Here is a 21,908-nt window from a genome sequence, read left to right as displayed (position 1 = left end):
GCTTCCCAGTGTGGCAGCTACTGAGTTTGCACCTCATCAGGCAAGACCATTTGCCTTCCGTGTGTTCAGCCAAACTTGTGTTCTCGATTCCTTTGAAGACAAATTTTTGGTTTAGTACTGGAGTATGGAAATGTGACCAGAGGAGGCACACCCAGTTTTAATTTACTGTAAGCTCACAGAAGAGTCATGTGAATTTTTCTCAAGGACGAAGAGCATTGAAATTGCTTGATTCTCAGCGTAAAAAGATTTCAGGGTATAGTGTTCTTAATTGTTTTTAGAAAGGGGAAATTGAACTTCAAAATGCTCAAAAGGAAGTAAACCTTTTAAGTGATTCTAAAACACTGGGGTGCTTTAAAAAATAATTTCACTGTAACTTGGAATTTTAATTGCCTGCCCCTTTCTCTTGCTGTCATGGTACTTTCATCCTCTCTGTTCTCCTGAAAGAGAGTGTTGTTATTGCTGTTTATTTTAAGAAATCCACTGGAATTTTTCCTGCAGTACAGCAAAATTTTAGGGGTGAATATGTTTTAATATTCTGTATTATTAGTATTTTTTATATCTCTGTAATTAAAATAATGAAGTTTTAATGACTGCTCTCCTATAAACCCGAACTTCTGCATTTCTTGCCTAAGAAGCTGAGGGTAATCAATGCCAGGTGCAGCCAGAATATTGCTGCAGCCCCACAATATATTTTTTTTTAACATTATTCAAATTAGTCTCTACACTCATAATTCTGTTGTTTCCTTTATTGCTCTTTTAAAGCAAATGGTTCTTTTTTACAATTGTTATCTCCTGGCTATTAATTCAGCAGTTATTTTGGATTATGGCACTCCTGATAAATTTAGGAATGTAAAACCTCATAAATACATAAAAGTTTCAGACTGACATGGGAAGAAATTGGGTTTGACTTGTTTTATTAATATCCTGTTGTTCAGTTTGCAATAGGTTGGGAATATATTGTTATTTCTCCAGTGTTTGACAAATGGAAAAACAATTTTAGTTGAGCAACTGCTTCAGGTGTTCTCTCTTGAATTGTAATGGGCTGGTAACAGTGTTGGTTTCCAGTAAAAAATTGCAAGGAAAAGATCTGTTTTCCTTTAAGATGCCAAAAAAGTGAAAATTTTGATCAGACCCCACTTCAAAGTTAATGAAAATGCAACAGGCGGTTTGTAAAGATAGTTTTGATAAAAAAATTTCAAGAAGGTCTGCTGACAATCAAGTGCTTCTGTTTTAGAATCTTTGTTATTTAAACTTTTCACTAAGGAACAAAGGAGTATAAGGTGTAAAAATGTGTTTCTTCCCTCAAAGACATTTTATAGCGAGTCTATTTTTATGCAGTGAGTGTATTCATAGACTAAATATTATTGTGCATCTTGAGTATCCCCCACAGCTCTGAAGAATAACTGAATGATGGAAGTCACAATTTTTGTAAGCCTGCTGAAGGTCTGGACAGCACAGTCTCCGGGTCAGCTTTCCTGCTTCACACCTAACCATATTTTCTTTCTTTCTTTACCTCAGAAGTATATACATAGTTTTTCAGACAAATCTTAAAGAGCATTAAGGTGTAACTCATGTTAGGATCATCTAGAAGTAGTTCAGATTTTTCAGTAATTCTTAAAAAAAGATGCTGAACTGATTCAACAGGGATAATTATGCTAGCAGACGAAGAAGTGTGCGGTTAACAGAACTGACATCTCTACCTGCATGCTCCAGTGGTTCTTCAGCTGTGTCCTGGGATGACACTTGACTTGCTGGATTTGTTGTATTTCCTATATCAGTTAAACACACTGGTATAGTGCCATGACTTTTTGTGGTACTGGCATGCTTTACTGGGTACTGAACTAAAAAGACTTTTCTTCTAGCTAGCAAATAAGTTAAACCCATGATGTTAAGACTATTTTATGACAGGCTTACACCATCTTCTCTTGTGTAGTGTAGCATCTTAATTTCAGCATAAAGTCATTATTGAAGTGGCACTTTCTCTTCAACCAGAAGAAGCTTTTTACATGTCAGAAATTGTTGTACTTAGGGTGCACTATTTCAAAACACAAGTTTTCAAGAAGGAAGCCATAAGATGGTCATGCAGAATCTGTAACTGTGAAGGTGAACTTAGAGTTGCATGAACTAATTGATATTTTATGCAAGTGAGTAGCTGAATGTGCCATACCAGCTGAGTCCATGTGATTTTAACTAATTCAGCATTGTCCAGCTCATAGACTGTGGGCTGGATCTAGTGCCTTTGTGAGGCTTCTACCTGACCCATCACCTTCTCACTGTGGGAGACAGGGAACAGATGCTCCTTCAGCAAATGCATCCTCCTCCACCTGCCCTCTCTAGGGAGATGAATGGCAAGTCTGAAGGGGCGTAAAGAAGGGCAAGGAAGCCCGTGAGGGTTGTCAGCACCTCTGCCTGGCTCACGCAGGTGCTGTATGCATTAGCCAGTCCGGCACACTTGTCTGTATGTTTGTGTGTTCATGAGAAGCTCATTCCTCTCTTGCAAACAGAATAAAAGTCCCTGTTACATAGACAGCAAAATGTAAGGCTTTTGCTGTTGCTATATTGACTTACTACATAATCAGCATGTTGAAAATTCTTTCATTTTACTTTAGAAAATACTTCTGCTAGACATATTTTGTATTGCTCTTCTTTCGGTTCTATGTACATGTAGTGAAGAGTATAAAGCAGAGGGCACTTGTATACTTATGGTTGTAAAGACATTTGGATGAAGAAATTCTGCAGAGCAGTATATTTGCTTTGCAATTCTAAATGGTAGCAATTAAAATTCCCAGCTGCTGGCTGTCCAGATGTTTCTTGCATTACAACACTGTAATTTGCATTGGAATATATTGTGTTACTGCAGTAGCTGTAAAGTGGTCAACTTTCAGTCTAAGCCCTGTATCTGGGCTCCAGTTGTGATGGTGAACATATTTTCTGCTCATAGCAGGTTCTTCTCCTTCCCACTCTTTCCACACTCTGTTAGCTTGACACGTTTGTATTTCTCAGATGAAGACTTTTACTGCTCGGCATTTGAATCAAGCAGGGGATGTATTGACAGGTCAGAACTGATGTACGGATTGTTTCTTGTAAGAGTGACACGGAAAAAAAGACCAAAGTTTTGAATCGGAAATTTCCCTTTGGCATTTTCAGGCAGCAAACATCCCTCTGGTGTCAGAGCTTGGCATTGACAATATCCATTTTGATGACTTCTCACTTGATGTGGATGCCATGATTACTGCAGCCCTGCGGATGTTCATGGAACTTGGAATGGTTCAGAAATTTAAAATTGACTACGAGGTAACCATCTGCGCTGCGGATATCTGCTGCTTTTGTTCTGGCACTGCTCTGTCCATTTGTACCCATTTAGTAGCCCTGATACAAATTGTACTTTTAATTTCAGACGCTGTGTAGGTGGCTTTTGACGGTTAGGAAGAATTACCGGATGGTTTTGTATCACAACTGGAGGCATGCTTTCAATGTCTGCCAGCTAATGTTTGCCATGTTAACCGTAAGTATCCAGCTCCAGACGCAATCCCGTAAGAGCTTTTACTGCCACATTGCCTTACATGTCTAAACATTTTCCAGCATTCAGTTCTTTTCTGGTTATTATGCTACTCATTTCCAATAGCAAAGCACACAGAACTTGTTCAACGTAAGGCATCGCATATTTGGCAAAACCCTATAGTGTTTTCGTGACAGTGGTATCATAAGCACATTAAAGTGACTGAAAACAGATGGCATTCTTGGAGTGAGCTTGTTATTATACATCTTGATCTTACAAAATGTTTTTCTTTTGGAACCCTTTGATTTGACATTTATTTCAGACTCTTAAATTGGAAAGTACAAAACCAAGGAAGATTAGAATCCCAAAGTATTTATGATGTTGATATTTATTACCTCCTTATCCAGCTTCATCTAAATAGTTGTAGAAGGTATTCCCTAAAAGCATTTCAAAGTTAACTTCCAGAACAGTGATCTAAGTGAATCTCATGTCTCCACTGGACACCATTAATGCTTAGGGGTTTTATTAACATGTATCTCCATCAGTACCTGTAGCTCCCTTCAGCATACAAGTAAATTCTGTTGAAAGTACCACTGCTAGTATACTAGAACAAGTATAATTGCTCTCTCTCCCTACCCCACAGCAACGTCACTGTGTGAAATAACCCATGCTTGGCTTTAATTCTTGTAAATGCATCAGTAAAAACCTCAGTGATCCTGGATATTTAATATTCTAGTTAATATGGTGAAAGAGAAGCAACATGTCTGTGAGCACAAAACACTTTTTTGCTGTACTTTACATTTGGGGTTTGCCTTATTTTCTGATAAACATTCAAGTTTTTAAAATTTTTTTCTTCGTGTTCAGTTTTAATGCCTAATCTATTGTGAACATTAACTTGACCATATTTGTAGCATTTGTGCAAGTATTTATTTATCTGAGATGTTGTGTGCTTGCTCTCTAATTTTTGTTCCATGAATACCTATGTTCTTGTTGCTGACTGGTCTCTGCAGTGCACTTAGGATTTGAACTCTGTAGAGAGGGAGACTCCACAGCCTGTGCCATTCCCAGCACAGGTCAGTGCACTGTTACATGGATTTGAGTCAGTCAGTGGCCTTTTTCCTACTCACAAGGCACAACTGTCCTGTGTGTGGGTTCCTGGCTGCCCTCCTCTGTTTGGCATTGTCTGTGTGCCAGAACTTTGTTGGGCAAGAAAAAAACCAAGTCTGACCTCCCCTAGCAGGTAGATGTTGGTCTAGTGCTTGGTCCAAACCCGTCCGTGTGGCTTTGTTTCTGTGAGTGTTTATGGAGGTGTAGCAAAGCTGTTCCGTACACCACGAGACAAAGGAAATGGAGACGTTCAGCAAGGGAGAACGGTCACATCTTCTTCTGGGCGCGGGGCTGTTCAGCTGGGCAGAACTAACGTTGTTTCAGCAGGCACTTTCTGACGCTCTCGAATGAAATCTGGTCGGAAGGCACGGGTGTCGGTGGTTTTTAGAGTTCCATAAATTTGACATGCACCTTTTTTTTTTCAGCTTTAGATAAGTGAAAAGCGTTTTACTCTGATGAGTAAGGCAAAGGCGGGCAGCGCCGTTCGGTGTGAGTTACAGTAATTTCTGCCAGACGCTGCCCGGGGTGAGGAGCCCCCCAGCCTCACCGGGGAGACCCCTAGGTGGAGCTCCAAGGCCAGGTTTGCGGCACGCTGCTCTTTTCGCTGGGAAACGCGCTCTCTCACCCGGCACTTCCATCTCGCCTAGAGGTGTCCGCATTGGCAGCCAGCAGGGAGAGAGCGCATCCCTGCTGCTCCAGCAGCCTGCCAGGCTTCCACTGTAAACTGCTTTGGTTGTGGTTCTCACAGCATAATTTCAGGATCCTTTTAGCAGTCAGCACAGGGATGCGACTGTATGTGGGATGTGATCTGGCATTTTCAAGCCAAGTTCATTTCATTGCCCTCACTCCTGGTAATAAACTGAGCAATTCAGTTGCATGTGCTCACAACATTGAACTAGCCACACATCCCACCCCACTTTGCTCTGGCTCTGGCGGAGGACAGAATAAGTTCAGGTGTGTGTTCTGTTTGATCTGACTGATCTTGTGAAAAAAAAAAAAAAAAGACACAGAAGAGAGTCAAGAGACCAGTAACAGCACAAGGCTTGCTCCTACTGCATTTGTCTTGGGGATACCATCCGAGTTAGTATGTGTCTTCTTTTTGCACTGTAAAAAAGGGAAAAATACTTTGACAAGCCCTTTAAAGGGCTTTAGAGGCCGCCTCTGATGGTCAAGAAAGCACTGCTTTGTGCAGTTATTGCACCTTATTTCTAATGTCTCCATGAGAGTCAGCAGTATAGACTGCACCACAAGTATAATCCGACAGGTCTATTTGGGGCATTTTCAGGTAGAATTTACCATAGCATAGTACTGTCTAATCTGTAATGCAGTAACCTCTAATGGCCTGACCATACTCTTACTGAATGTAGAGGGAAAATTCAGCTGGCTTGAACAAGCCAAACAACAGAAATCTAACAAAGAGTAAACCAGTTGTTTCACTCCTAGTGAACTCAGCCTTTTGCATATCTAAAGTATGTTCCTACGTATTTTATATCTCCTGAACAATTATAAGCACAGTTCTGCGAGCCGTAGTTCTGTATTTCAGATGTCCAGATATTCTGAAGACAAGCACTGCATCAAGGCTGCTCCCACAATTTAAGACATTGCATGAGAGTAAAACACAGGATCAAGCCCAAGCTTTGTTATCAATGCCTTTACCAGCACAGTTAACATTGATACTTATTTCAAAGGGTAAAAATGAACAAGTAAGCAATACAAAATTAAAATCCCATCTGGTGTGCTAATAACAAAACATATAGATGTGGGGCAAGGTATAATGAATGCAATTCATTTCCTCACATGAAAGAATGACCTCCATAACTCACTGGAGACTGTGCCACTCATGAGTTATGGGTCATTCCTTTTCTGGTGAAAATAAATTTTACTGCACCATCATCTATAGCCATGGTTTTTTTTTCTCTCTGTGTAAATTCAGAAAATGGGGAAATGTAATCCCCTGTTTTCTTGCATTATGTTCAAAGAAGATATCCCCTTACTGTAACACTGTTTTAAATTAAATGGTTTTTTACTAAATGACATATACTATATTTCTTTCATATATTCAATGACTAGACTTTACATTAAATAAAATGTGGCATTTATTTTTGAGATATTGCTACTGTTAATAAATTCCCTAATCAGCTTTTCTGCATTTGCAATACAGATTGAATCCTTGAGTTTAATCAAAGCTTGTGTTATGCTAAAGAATATTTATTACAACATCAATTTTATATTATAGAACTTCTTTTTTAAGTTGTTTTAACTTAGCTATGAATATTTTTTCTAGACCGAAATGACATACGGCATGTCATCAGTTAAAAACCTATTTTTCAATCTCTTTTTAAGATAGACCTTTATTACAATTTGTTATACAAGAGCAATGTTTAAAAAAATAAAGCGATAAACTACTATTTTTTTAGAGAATTTCCTCTGCCTGGGTACATGTTAATGAAACTAAAAAAAAAAGCAGTGCCACTAGAAATCAGGAGAATCTCTTTCCTAATGTTCAAGTTATTCTGTACACCAGTGGATTCTACACAAAATTAATCTTTTTTCCTCATACTTCATCATCTTTTCTGATGTGTAAACTTCAAGCAATTATAAAGCTTTTGTAGCACTTTTGTCCTTTTTGTTCTGCACTTCCTCAGTTCCCACTGAAATGCATTCCTGAGCACCTGGGGGAGCTTGGCTCCCTGTCCTGCCTGAGTATTAACTGCAGCTACATTTCAGACTATCTAAACAGAGGGTACTTGGATTTGAATGTGCATTTCTTTAAGTAGAATTCGTGGTCTTCGGGATGAATAGAAGAGTTTTCAGAGTATTGCTGCAATTGACTGGCATTTCTGAGTGGATCGTAAGTTCCTACCAGGTAAGGACAACAAGTCTCACTGTATCACATAAACCCTTTTCTTGCCAGTGTGATGTCCCAATGAAAATCAATGGGATTTGGGATTTCTCAGATGGTGTTAGTGTTTAGCCTTGCTTTGGTACTCCAATATAAATGTTTTTTATATTTCTTGAATATAATTTCCTTTCATACTGACTAGGTCATATGGCTAATTGAAAAGTGTCTTTGGAGACTGGCACTGTGGAAAGACAAGTGTTATGATTTTCCAGCTCAGCCAGTACTTTGTGCAGGCAATATGCCCTTCTGCTTCTGAAGAGTTGAAGAACCAGGTTGTTTCTGCCACGGGTAAGATGCACAGCACCAACAGGGTGGTGTCCTACACAGGCTCTAGCACCTCCTCCAGACAGGATCTGTTTGGGATGCATGAGGTTACCAATACCAACAGTGTTTCCTTTCTGACATGAGTCAGTTCAGGCAGGAAGACTGCTATGGCAAGTATCCATGAGGAGAGGTATAGTGGCAAAAAAATGTTTCTAGAATCAGCTTCCTCATTCACACAGTCTGAGCTGCTTGTAGGCAATTTCGTTACATCTGTTTTCAAAAATCTCTCCCAAATTCAAGTGGGTACCTGCAGCAGAAAAAAGCCATTTGAGACATTTCCTCTTTAAAGCATGCCACTTCGTTTCATTGTCCCAGGTAAAAAAAAATCTTTTAATAGTTCGTAACAGTTTCATAGAGTACATTGTATGTGGGTTCTTTTATAGGTCTTCTGATTTAATGTCTCAGCTACCTCGGACAGTAGGGACTGACCTAAGTGGTCATCTCAGAATTGAAGAAATCTACTAAATACTTCTCAGAACAATAATTTCAAAATGGAATCAGTTTAGTTTGAGGGTTTTTTATTTCTCTGATCAGAAAATCCAGTTACTATCTTAGTCTACAGTTACTGATGTTTGTTTTCAGCTCTTTTTGCCTTCAGTGCCTTCTGGGTAGCAGAGAAATGGCATGCTGAAAATGCAACAAAGAGATAATAACAGATCACTCCAAGGACGTTATCTATTCTGCTAACCATCTAACATACAGCAGGGAATAGAATATGACAATAAAGCATTTATCTTCTCCTTACTGAAACGTTCATGGTATCAAAACAAAGTTGACTGTTGCTCGATGGACTAACATTACTTATCCCTTTTGCTACTGATAGTTACAGCTGCTATTTTTTTTCTGCTCTCAGACTGCAGGATTCCAGGAGATTCTAAGTGAAATTGAAATTTTAGCTTTGATTGTGGGATGCTTATGTCACGACCTTGACCACAGGGGAACCAACAATGCCTTCCAAGCCAAGTAAGCTTTCTAATTCTTACTATTTTAATTTGGTTTTCTTCCATGGGAGAGCAAAAGGTGACCAGGATAAAGAATGAAGCATTAATTTCAAGCCTCCTAGGCCAAGGCCAAGTATTCTTATTCCTGTATGCAGTGAGGGACAATCCATCTTTATCATTCTCTGTTCCTTTAGGTAATTGCTGGCCTGTCCTTTGTAGCAGGCTGTTGAACTGACACCACATATTAAAATGTGGTGCCAAAACTTGATGTTCCTTTCAGGCTCAGCTATTATTGATTCTGGTATTCAACCCAGGAAACATCTAAATTGTCTATCTGGGTTGTTCTTACTGACTGGAATGCATGATATTGAGTAAAACCTTATTCCCTTATTGAGAAGAAAAGAAAAGAAGTAAAACTGAAATAATGCTTTCACAAAAACTTTCACACCAGTATAAGCAAGCATACATAAAGTAATTCCTAGCTTACGAAGTATGATTCATACTTCACTGATGTGAAATCTTACTCTACAGACTGTTTTCAATTCTGAAAATGAATTTTATTTTATTCAAAGTTTTTATGACCTGATTTAGCAGCCCTGACTTGCGTGTATTTTTACTGTCCATGCTGCTGCCATCAGGCACAGTGAGGTAGAAGCAGGCTTGAGGAAGTTTTGAGGGTGGTACTTCTTACTGTGGTAGTAAGGAAACTCCTTTGACCATGGTCAAATTAATTCCAAAATCAGTGTTCCCTGAGAACAGGCAGGACAACAGAAAATGTCCCCTGGCAACATCCTGGCCAAGCTGTGAAATAAAGCTGTCAGACACAGAGACTCCTTCAAATCCCATGTGATTTTCTTCACTCCCTAGGTCCTCTACAGTCAGAATATGTCCTGCAGATCCCAGTGTGCATTTGCAGCTTTTTCTGTTCTGCTTTCCTGCTAATCCTCCAGTGTGATGGGGTAGTGGTCAAATGGTTGTCCAAAGATACTTGAAAGACAGTGTAATGCTTCATTAGCCTGTTTTGTCCTACTTTTTGCAGAAATACTCTGCTGCAATGTGTGTATGTACACGCTGCTGCATTTCGGGGGGCAAGTTGCCTCGGTGAACATCACTCAAACTGATGTTTCTGATGTTCACTAAGCTGCCATTTCCTGAGGTATTGGTGTTGCCATACAATCTCAATGAAACAATGACACTGTCTGGATCTTCAATCACCATAGCAAGGAAAATCAATTGCAGTGCTCAAAAGACAGAGCTCATGGTGCAAAGGTTACCAAGCACTGCTAGATGCCTTTTTGCAGTGGAGACTTGAAGAGAATCAAAATAGACGAGACAAATGGGAAGGAAGCTCAGCTGATTGATGTTTATGTTCCTAATTTACGAGACCTAAAATTTACATCTTAGCAATTTTAGTCTCTGATTAAGTTAACCAATTCTCCACTGTAACATTACACAACAGCATCATTTGTGCAGAGGGATGGCTCAGTTAAAGGTGTAGGGTTTCAGCGCTAGGCTGCTATCACTTATACTTGTTGTTTGACAATGGAGTACAAAGAGGAGGCTACCATTTTATGACTCCATAAAGAAACTGCTGAAGACATTTAATGAAAGACAAACATTACCACACATGCATAAAACATCCCTGAAAACAGAAGCTGTAGTTTTCATAACAGCAACTATGATTTATTCCTCTAACCTGACATAAATTTAAGCATCACTTTTTCCTGTTTTATCTTCAGTATTCGATACTGCTGTTCTGTATGATGAAAGTTCAAGAGGTATATGATGGAGGCAATATCACAGTTGTTTGAAATGGCTCTGTTATATATCTCAGCATCACATTCTCTAGGGACAATGTTTCCTGGACATCCTTCTCTCTAATATAGCTGCTTCTGATAATTAAGTATCAGTATGGTGCAGTTTTATGGCATATGCTCCTAGGAGACTTCCTGTCTCTAGCATAATCTCTTATTCTCATTTCTTTGGAAAGAAAACCCATCTTGTTGCTTTAGGCTGGATCCCAGAAGTGTGAACAGCAACTATTCTGACAATCCAGTCCCTTTCTCTGCACCTCCCAATGATTCGCAATTTTATAATTGTATTCTATAGATTTTTATCCTTAGAAAAACTTAGAAACTTAGAAAACCCACCTGCTCTGTGCATTTTGAATCTGATTTTGGTTTAGACAATAAACATGATGAGAAAATACATTCTGAAGCAATGCTAAACTTTGCTTTTATAGTCACTGCTCTCACTTGTGGTTTTTTGTTTACCTTAGTATTTTTTTAAATGTGTGATTTTACATACTGACAGGACCTCAGTGCATTTGTAGTTGTTTTTTTGTTGTTGTGTTTTGGGGATTTATTTTAAGAGTTTCTAATTGCTCATCGTAAGCCATTGTGTTTATGTCTATTAAGGATTAAAAAAACAAAGTAGTGGAAGAGCCAATCCTAGATCAAGGATGTTACTGTGTGTCTTTACTGCACAATGGTGCGCCTCTGCTGTTGCTGAGGCACTTTGAAAGTTGTGTTACAAAATTTCTTGTAGTTCAAGAAAAATTGTTAGTCAGCTGATGATATTTAGCAAAGTCTAGAACATAAATGCTTTGTATCTGGCTTTAAATTAGTATTTTTGACCTTGTCAACTGTCTTAGGTGTGGTTGCTGAAATGGAGGTGAATTGTGGCTACGTGCTTTTGTTACTAAATTGTTTCTGAAACCTGCTTTGTAAGCAGATGAGCAGTATTTGTTGACTCCCCATGTTCTGTTTCAGGAGTGGATCAGCCTTAGCTCAGCTCTATGGCACCTCTGCTACCTTGGAGCATCACCATTTCAATCATGCTGTCATGATTCTCCAAAGTGAGGTACAAAAGCATTACTATTAATCTCACTGTAAGCTGTTGGGCAGTTTCAGCAGAAGAAAGGAAATACCACACATGGTACCTTTTTAATGTCCTCTCCTTGAGGAATTATTTATTGGTTACCACAAAGGTCACAACTAGCACAAAATTAAACAACTACAAATGCTGATCATAGAGCCCAGAGATTATATTTGTCTCAATCAGCGAGGGGCAAGGAGAACATATCCTAATAATACTGTCAGCTTTTCTCAGTCTTCTTACATATATCCTGCTCAGTGGTTTATAGGTAGCTGAAACAACTCTTACCTTTCCCCACAGGTATCATATTCAGAATATCACAGTCATCCTTTACTGCACCAATTTAATTTCTTTGACAGTCTTTCTGTAGTCAGTATTTTTGTGATGGTTTTTCATATTTTTAATAAATTATTTTTAAAAATAAATATCAGTAATATCATGCTGCCCAAAGTACAGTAATTGCTTTGCAGATACATATGAAGACATAGTTATTGCCTGGAATATCTTGTGTGTAACAGTATCTACAGCATGCACTACCCCAGAGATGCTGTGGAAAAAGGAGAAGGATGGACATGCAGTCCTTACGAAACAGTGGATTTACACAGCTAGATTGTTACAAAATGCATTCAGTAAATATAAAACCAAAATTTGTTGTTCGTGCAGCACAGTTGGAGACCATATGCTGATCTGCAGTAACTTCTGAAGAGCATCTGGGAATGCCCTGTGATCACCGTCAAATGGGAGCAGGCGGATGGCTTTACCTCTGTGTACACTGCCAGAGAGATTTGTCATGGGACTGTGGCTTTAGTGTTCAGTTCCTTGACATTATATTTAGAAAGTAAACATAGGAAAGGAGGGCACCAGCATGAGATTTAAACAGCTCAATTTGTTTAGCCTAGGCTAGCTTATCTAAAAGGTGATATTAGAAATTAAATTCCCTTATAATACCAGGGAAAGGTGTAGGAAAAAGCAGCATTTGAATGAGAAACAGACTAGTTCAGAATAGGGAAAAAGGATAGGGTTTTTTTGTTTGGGTTTTTTTTTTCCTAAACTAGTGACTCTGTTCAGCCTCTGGAACAAGGTTTTCTGGAAAACAGTGAGTTCTCTAGTTCCTGAAATCTTCATCATAATTAAATGTCTCAGACTCAAGACATGGACAACTCCGTGTCAGTCTAGATGCTTTTCTTTATCTTTTCCAGCTTAAAAATCAATAAATTTATGAAACAAAAAATTCTTTGGACTCTAGTCCAGCTTCTTTAGAGATGTAAAGTATTACTTGAAATGCAAGTCCTCACCTTTGATCATTCAGACAGCTTCTTTTCCAGTTCTTCATTTCTAGTCCAGAAAATTAATCCTACAGGATTTTTGTCCAATCCATACTGTTTGCTAATGGAACATAATACCATTTAGTTTGGAAAAAATGCAGATGTGGATCCCCCAATCTACTTAAAGATACACCATCCTTTGCCAGCTGAGCAGCCAGTCTCTCTCAAACTAGCCGAAATGTTCTAGTCTGGTTTTGCTGACTACAAGGAAACATAGTATGTTGTATTATTTCTTCAGGTTTTTAGCATATTGGACAAAGGAGGTATTTATCCCTTACTCTTGACATGTTAACCTCAATATAGTGATCTTGGGCTTAGTAGTGACATGGTTTTCTAGACAATAAAACAGGTCAGAAAGGCACTAGATATTAGAGAATAACAGACAACTTGGTAAATTACCCCTGTTGTAAGAACTCTTTTTCTGGTACATTTTGCTTTACTTTCTTCTAAGTACTTTGATTGTAATTTTTTTTCATAAATAAGCTTTAAATTCTCAAAACCTCAATATCTAGCTGAAAAGAAATAATTTTATGCATGGTAAATTATTTTTTCTGTCCAACAGTTAGCTGCTCTAATAAAAAATGCCATCTCTACCTCTGGACCTTATCTCATATATGTCCTCATACCATCATGGTTATAGCAATCCTGTTACTGGAAAATTCTTGGTTTTAAGAGCATTTTAATCTTCCTAGGCAGTAGATGGCAGTGCATACTGAATGTGGGCACTACAGGACTAAATACCACCAAAATAAGACTGTTTAGCAAGAACTTCAACATTTCTAGAGGTGATTAGAAAAAAAAGAACAAACAACCTGTAATTCTTTTATTTATGTTAATATAGTTATATGTGACTATTGTCACAAAGATAATTTCTTAAGTTTACATTTAGAATTTTCCATTAATTTTGTTTTCTTTCAGCTTATTTTTTCTGGGATTTCATAGAGGAATTACAGAAATTCAGTTACAAAAGGACCTTCCTACTCTTAAAAAGCAGTGTAAAATAATTTCTTTCCTATCATTCTGGCCATAGAGCACCTTTCAAATTCTTAATCCACAATTCCTTAAAAAGCCACCAATTGGGCCCACAAAGGGTGTTTAAACTGCATATAAATATGTGGTTCTTTAGCCTGTGTAGGCAATGGCTGTAAGACAAGGCAGTAATGGGCAGAGTGAGCAAATGGGCTGTTTTGAATGAAAAACTGATTTAGTGTCCTTGACTGCTCTTACAGCAGCTTATGTGCCTGCAAGCAGCAGTGCAGATAAATCTATTAGGAGCACAACTCAAAAGCTCCAATGCACAGCTCCCCAAAACATTTAATAAGAGGAAAGATTGAGATGTATCCATAGTTTTCCCCCATAAACTGAGTCTGTGCAGGGTCAGAGCAAAGAGTAAATCTTTACTCAAGAGGCTATAATTTCAGCAGAGTTTAGAAAAACATACCAGGTGCTGGATTACAATCATCAGCTCTTCCACCTCAATGTAATCTCAGCAGTATTAACATTATTATTTTGTTGTAGTTTTACCATGAATCAGAAAAGGCTTGTGTTACAGAGAAACAGTAGACTAAAGAGTTAGAAAACCTTTTCAAAACCTATATTGATTGCCAGTCTTTTACCTCTTTTATCTCTTTCATTATAGGGTCACAACATCTTTGCTAACTTGTCCTCTAAGGACTACAGTGACCTTATGCAGCTTCTAAAGCAATCGATATTGGCAACAGACCTCACTCTGTATTTTGAGTAAGTATTGGCATTTCTTGTATTTGACAAATGAAAATTCAGAGAACTTATTCTAATGACCTATTAAATACCAATAAGGGTATATAATATGGGAAATTAGTGTTTAGCTACAGTTGAAGAGCTTTAGTTTAATACTTAGTGTATCTTAGGCTAATAGAAATATCTCAAGTGTCCAAGTAAGTTTTGCTTTAACATGTAACATGTCTGTATCCACCAAAAGCAAGTGAAATCCTAGACTTATACTTCAAAGCAATCCCAGAAATCAGTTACAGCTCAGTCCTTTAATTCTTCTGTCCCTTCTGTGATCATTTCTTCAGGCATGTAGAAAATCAACAACATCTGAGAATTCATCTCCACCATTTCAGTATTTCTAAACATGTATGTAAAGAAATATTGTATTTAGTTACAGATCCAGTTGCAGAGGTAACAAAAGCATGTACTTTGCTTCTTTGAAGACAAATTATGCCAATTTGCATCACAGGATGAGAATAGGTCTTAAAAAACTGAAGTGAAGTAAAATAGAGTCACTCTCATCCAGTTTTCTTCCTTTTCCCTGTTTTCAAGTCAAATCTCTAAGCAGATTTCAAGTGGGTGCTACTTTATGTTTTTCAAATACTGGTAATTATTACCAAGCTCTTCCCAGTGAGAATGTCTGGGAGCATGCATGGTGTTGGAAGGGTTGTGGTGTCACCATCACACTGCATTTCTGACATCCCCCTCTCTGGCACGTGCCTGCACCTGACTTAGAGAAGTGCTGTCAGATGTGCAGTTTCAGTGTACTACCTTTGCAGTCTTGACAATAATTCATCCTTGGGAATTTTCACAGAATCACAGAATATTTTGAGTTGGAAGAGACCCACAAGGATCATCAGTTCCAACTCTTAAGTGAATGGCCCATAAAGGGATCAAACCCACAACCCTGGCGTTATTAGCACCATGCTCCAACCAACTGAACTAATCTCAGGGTCATTTTTATTTGATGTCCACTGGGATCCTATCCCATACAGTTCTGGGTATCATTTAGTAATGTTTTTCTTAGGGTGGTATACCTGGATCCTGCTCCTCTTATGTGCTGGTGGATGACACCAAACCAAGTTTCCAGAAAACTTCAGGCAAAGTCTTTATTCTGAAATTGTTCAAGTATCTCTATGAACATTGTATCCTTAACTGTTAAAGGTAAAAATACTACTTGGGATGCTGCAGTGTTTGCTTTGTCTATTTTTCTCAGTATTTGGTTCCTGTGCCAGGGGTTGTTTTTAAACACTACTGGCAGTAGATACATTGATACTCTTTGTTTCCCCAAGTCTATTCCCCAAGAAGTATTCTTAAGAAAGAATTTTAGCAAGTAGTTTTATTATAAATAACTTCTAAACATTAGCCTATGAAGGAATTTCTGCTTGCTGACATGAATATTTTGAGCAGGACAAATAAACCCTTTCAAGCACTCTTTTTGAAGCTGTCTGTTAGGACTGCCTGTTATCTGTGAGGCTGGTATGACATGGTTTGCTGACAGCTTCAAATGAAGTGGGCAGAAGTGATGGGCTGAGGACAGCTGCATGAGGTTCAGTGAGGCGAAGTGCCATGTCCTGCACTTGGGTCACAACAGCCCCAGGCAGCACCACAGGCTGGGGGAAGAGTGGCTTGAGAGCTGCTCAGCAGAAAGGGACTTGGGAGTGTTGGTTGACAGCCAGCTGAACTTGATCCAGCAGTGTGCCCAGGTGGCCAAGAAGGCCAGTGGCATCTTTGCCTGTATCAAGAATAGCGTGGACAGCAAGATTAGGAAAGTGATTGTCCCTCTGTACTCGACACTGGTGAGGCCACGCCTTGAGTACTGTGTTCTGTTTGGGGCTTCTCACGAAAAGAAAGGCATTGAGGTGCTGGAGCATGTCCAGAGAATGGCACCAGAACTGGTGAAGAGTCTAGAAAACATGTCTTATGAGAAATGAGAGGCTGAGGGAGTTTAGTCTGGAGAAGGCTCAGGAGGGACCTCATTATTCCTTATAACTACCCAAAAGGAGGTTTTAGAGACATGAGGGTCAGTCTTTCTGCTATATTTCAAGTGAAAGGATGAGAGGACATGGTCTAAAGTTGCACCAGAGGAGGTTCAGATTATATATTAGAAAAAACTTTTTCACTTGAAGATTGGCTAGACATTGAAATAAGTTGTCCAGGGAGGTGGTGGTGTCACCATCCCTGGGAGTGTTCAAGAGATGTCTTGATATTGCACTTGGGGAGTCTTGGAGTGATTATGGTGGTGCTATGTTGACAGTTGGACTAGATGATCTTGAAGGTCTCTTCCAACCTTGATGATTCTGTGAGATACAAGGACCACAGGGATGTGCCAGTACAGGTTCTCCTGTCTCACCACAAATAACAAATGCTGCAGAAATGTTTTGTGTTGTCAAGGAACAGATGAGTGGCAGGGACTGAGAGGGCAGCTGCCCTGGTACAGCTCCATGTGTTCCCCCTGGCTGAGATCCTGCAGCCCTTGGAAGAGCCAGGGAGGGCCCGTGGCAGTGCCTTGGGATGGAACCCTGTTCAGAGCTAGACATAATGGAGCTCTCTTCCCTGACTGCCTCAGGTTGAAAACCTACGTGATCAAGTTGTCTTTCTAGCTTTAATACAGAAAAATAACGTCCAAAAGGGCCATAGGCCAAGTTTCAAGATTATTCTTCCTTACTTGCATAATTTGTTTTTATATGCTACATGAATCAAAAGACTTTTAGCAAATGAGGCCTCTTTACTCAAAACCCTGCAGACAAGTTATTTTTTCCTTTTGTGTTATTATGATTTATTAATAAGGTGGTAGTTATGCTACTTTACTTCCGAAAGTGCCTGAAAATCTCTCTCTGGAAACATTGGTGGTTTACACTTCTTAAAGCCAACCAATGTGAACAGATGTTTCTACACAAGTACCTAGCTTGTTTTTTCAGTTTGCTACGTCTTCAATATTTTTGTAGAGAAGGGTATTCTCGTATTGGTATTCTTAAAATGCCTGAACCTAATGATCACAAACTCCATCTAGCAGAACAGCAACAAAACTCCAGGCAGAGCAAGGCATTATGACCTTCTTAAGGCACTACTTTAATACAAACAAACAAAAAGATGACTTTCAGTGAAAGATCAGATGGAAAATATACTTGATTTTAGTAAATAATTCTAGATAATGATGCTTGTAGATAATACAACAAGCAAAAGCATGGAACCAAAATGAAGTTTATGGAAATTCACTCAAATGTTATCTTGAACTGCTGGGTGTAGAGCAACTGGATTTGTCATATGTAGCAAGACAACCTTCCCTTCCAGACAAAACACAGAGTCAATGTTACTCAAAGACACTGCAAAATTGTTATAGTTCAGTTTATTTCTGAAGTCCTGATGTATTATATTTGCTTATTAATAGCAAACCTCATAATTTTGGATACCAATCATAAGAAACCTGTAGGAAACACTAAATAGTTTCATTATACATGGCTGCTTTTCTCAGGTTGACTCCTTGCTACACTAGAAATTCTCTGTGGAGTTGGACTACTACTTCTGTATCCCTTTAAATGGATTTCAAAGAAAATTCTTAAAGTTTTCAGCTTAACATACAGCCTTGAGACTCACATTTTCAGTTACTCTTTATGGATCTCTATATTTTAAATTTGAATATTTGAGGTTTCTGGGATGTCATCTTCCTGAACTCTCAGTTTTAAACATTCTTTCCTAATTTTTATCCAGTAACCTATTAATTTCTCGGAATATCCAATACTTCAAAATGAAATAATTTCCAAATTTTGCATTGTTAGACTGGGCACTGAAATACAAGATGCAAAAATCTACTACTCGCTCTCTTAATAGAGTGTGTAGTTGTTGATGCTCAGCATAGCGTTGTTCTGCTCAGGGTTAGGCTGGTTTGAGGTTTATGTGACAACTACTCTTGGCCATTAAAATTTTCACTGTTGAAATATTTATTTCCTTAGGGACCACAATGCATGAGGCTTTATGCGAGAGAATTGAGTTTTGTTTTCTTCATATGTGTGACTTTGCATTGTCCTAGAAAATTTTGTAACATGAAGCTCTTTCACATCTTACTTCGTGAAGCATAAGGGATTAGATATCATCATGCTTATATCTCCCTGTTCTAGCTGCTGTCATGACATCCATTATAGAAAGACCCTATAGTAGGAGTGACTGGTCAAATAACCACAACAGTCAGGGACAAGAATAACGCAATGTGCTCCACATAACATTCTGTCCACTCATCAGAGGTAGTGTTCCTGGAACTGTGAATCTCCTTTTGTGCAAAACATGTACTGGCTGCCATCAGGCTGTGCTTTCATTAATCACTGTTCAAAATTTCAGTCTAGTTTAAGTAAATGTAGAAAATATAAGACTTTGCAAACTCTCTCCTGTTGAGGAATCTTAACTACAGTTCCATTTGACAAAGGGACAGCCCAGTCTCATATGAGATGGGACATTGGACTGTCACTCAGAACACAGGTATTTACTTTCCAACTTTGATGCTCATATGCTGTGTCATTGTGGACAAGGTGCTCTAAGTGTTTGTGCCTCAACTACTGCTGTATCTTGGGCAGGATCTATTACATATTGTAGTCACACTGCACGCAGGAAGAGCTGCTTGGAGACTCAGTGCCATAAAAGATTATAGACTATAATGAGTCAGAATTTTGATTCTTAAGGGCAACAATCAGGCATTAACATGTTCTGTCCATTTCACATTTTGTTCATCTTTGAGGATCCAGGGAAGATATTCCAGAAGACAAAGCATGGGACGAGGCAGGGAGATGTAGTTTCTAGTCAATGAGAACTACCAACTCAAGACAGCTGCAGCTTGTGTGTGTCTCTGTTCTTTTCTGTGTGCTGGAAAAAGACTGGAGTTGCATGTCCCTGAAAAACCCTTCAGGATATAGAAGTAAAAACCATTTTGCAAGGACAAATAAAGAGAAGCATGTGTATATTTCAGTGGTGCTTCTATTGTCTGTCTGTCCATTGCTGTAGGTGAACATTTCATGCTTCCATGGAAGACCGAACATTTCAGAGCCATTAATTTCCTTATCTGTGGAGACCATAAATACAATATTGCTTTTACTAGGCAACTCTGACATTGATAACAGACATTTATAGAACATGTTCGGAAATTAGTATGTTTCGCTTAAATGGACTGTCAGTGTAATGACTATAACAATAATACATGAGGTGCAGTGATTTTGTCTCATAAAGAGAACTGTGTTCCTGCTGCAGTGCTGCTCTGGAAGTGTCTTGTTTCTTTCTCTGAAATTCTGTTTTTTTGCAGGAGAAGGACCGAGTTTTTTGAACTTGTCAGTAGAGGTGGTTATGATTGGAATATAAAAAAACACCGAGAAATATTTCGGTGAGCACTGTTATTTCTTGCTTTCTGGTAATTTTAGCCTGTAGCAGTATTTGTTGAAGGAATTTCATATATTGTGGAGTTAAGGCTTAGAATAACAAGAGAAGGTACCTTGTTTTAAAAATATGATCTATGAAATTAAATATATGGTATGATTTCTAAATATGGGCTGCAATTAATTGGCATGACTTCACCTTCTGCATTCCTATTTCTGCCTTCACACTGTCATGTTTTCTTCCCTTTCTCGCAGCCTCACCAATTACTGTTCAGCCCTTCTGCTCTTTTTCCAGAAAGCATCAATATACAGCCTTAGGACACAAGGATCTTTCTTGTCCATTTCCCCGCTCCCTCCTCCTCTCAGCTGTTTTCTTTCACTGGCCATGCTTTTCTCTGCTCTTCCAGTCTGTACCTGAGAATTTGCATATACACAGTACTCTTCTAGCCCTCAAGAATGCCCTGAAAGTGCATCCTATTGAAAACCTCAGACTTTGTGGATAGTTTAAGTACATCATGCTTTTTAGACAATAAAATGTGTGTATTTGTGTATGCATGCCTAATTATGTCTCATTTTATCTGAAATTTCATTAAAATTCTGCTTTCTTTTGGTCTTTTGACCAAAATATTGGCCATTTTCTATTTTCCATACCATTTCACCCACTCCTAATTTTAGATTCAGACAATATATTTGATGCTTCATTTTCAGTGCCCTTGTTCTTCATTTAAACTTTCTTAGACTTTTATCTGCATCATGTACTGTACATAAACGCTTTCTACAGCTGAATGGTTTCTTTCTCCTAATGCATATAAAACATGGTTGTAGCTAGGTATTAAACTACAGTGGAACCATATACCTCATAGTAAATCTTAAATTTTTATTGTAGATGAGCAGTAGAAACTGCTTAAACAGTGTCTGGAATGCCTCTTGTGATTATAGGTTCTCTTGCTACAGCAGTCACTTACAAATAGGCATATAAATTAATCCAGTTGTAGGTGTTATTATGTAATAATACCCTTACTTATATCATGTGAAGCACATGCTTTCTAATATATTATAGGTATTAATGTAAGTAGTGTTAGAAGTATTGCAAAATTAGCAGTTACTCCCTTGCAATATCATTTCTTTTCTAGTGTGCGATGCACAATACCAAAATTCATCATCTTATGACCTGCAACACATTAGACTTCCGAGGCACAATTGTGATGTAAAAGCCATGCTGATGGCTGAGATTTCAAACATCATTCTTTTCTGGAGGAAAAGAAGGTGCCAGGGCTGACATTTTATATATGTATTATTTATTTATGCATCCAGAGCACAGTTGTTTAGAAATCCAACAAAGGTTGATTCAGCTTGTATTGTTCATTTCTGTTTTTCAGATCAATGCTAATGACAGCCTGTGACCTTGGAGCTGTGACCAAACCGTGGGAGATTTCAAGACAGGCAAGTCATGATTAATAGCAGGGCTGAGAGGAGGCGGGACTGGCAGGACAATATTCCCAGGGCCCTGGCTTACAAGGGACCAAAACTGGAATCAATTTACAGTGGTATTAATGCTATAAAAAAAATAGCAGGGGGTTTCTGCAAAAAATGGTTTATTGCATAATCTTCACCTGTACACATGCTGGTGTGTACATCTGGCTTTACAGCATCTCCTCTTATTAACCTTTTAAATCCATATCCAAAAATGGATGGATTAAACAAAAAAGTTGTGCTTACTTGTTTTATTCCAAAGTTTTCCTTAACAGTGACAGAATCTTCCCTAAATCAAAAATACCAGCAGATGAGCTGCAAACTGCAGTTAACATAAAACTTCAGTACATA

At 38.5% G+C, this 21,908-nt stretch overlaps 1 protein-coding gene across 1 annotated transcript in view; it reads left to right on the top strand.

Moving 5' to 3' along the window:
* Positions 1-21,908, top strand: part of PDE11A (phosphodiesterase 11A) — a 128,164-nt gene that overhangs the window by 82,665 nt on the left and 23,591 nt on the right. Inside the window, exons 11-17 of the mRNA XM_051787836.1 lie at positions 3,148-3,294; positions 3,398-3,505; positions 8,686-8,795; positions 11,545-11,635; positions 14,615-14,715; positions 20,015-20,092; positions 21,464-21,531. Coding sequence (XP_051643796.1) covers positions 3,148-3,294; positions 3,398-3,505; positions 8,686-8,795; positions 11,545-11,635; positions 14,615-14,715; positions 20,015-20,092; positions 21,464-21,531 — 703 coding nt within the window. The remainder of the gene's footprint in view (positions 1-3,147; positions 3,295-3,397; positions 3,506-8,685; positions 8,796-11,544; positions 11,636-14,614; positions 14,716-20,014; positions 20,093-21,463; positions 21,532-21,908) is intronic.

The sequence above is a fragment of the Manacus candei genome, unplaced genomic scaffold (genome assembly GCF_025592945.1).
Source record: "Manacus candei isolate 608988 ecotype Guabito, Panama unplaced genomic scaffold, ASM2559294v1 h1tg000023l, whole genome shotgun sequence".
Classification (NCBI taxonomy): domain Eukaryota; kingdom Metazoa; phylum Chordata; class Aves; order Passeriformes; family Pipridae; genus Manacus; species Manacus candei.
This window is presented reverse-complemented; position numbering and strand designations above follow the sequence as displayed.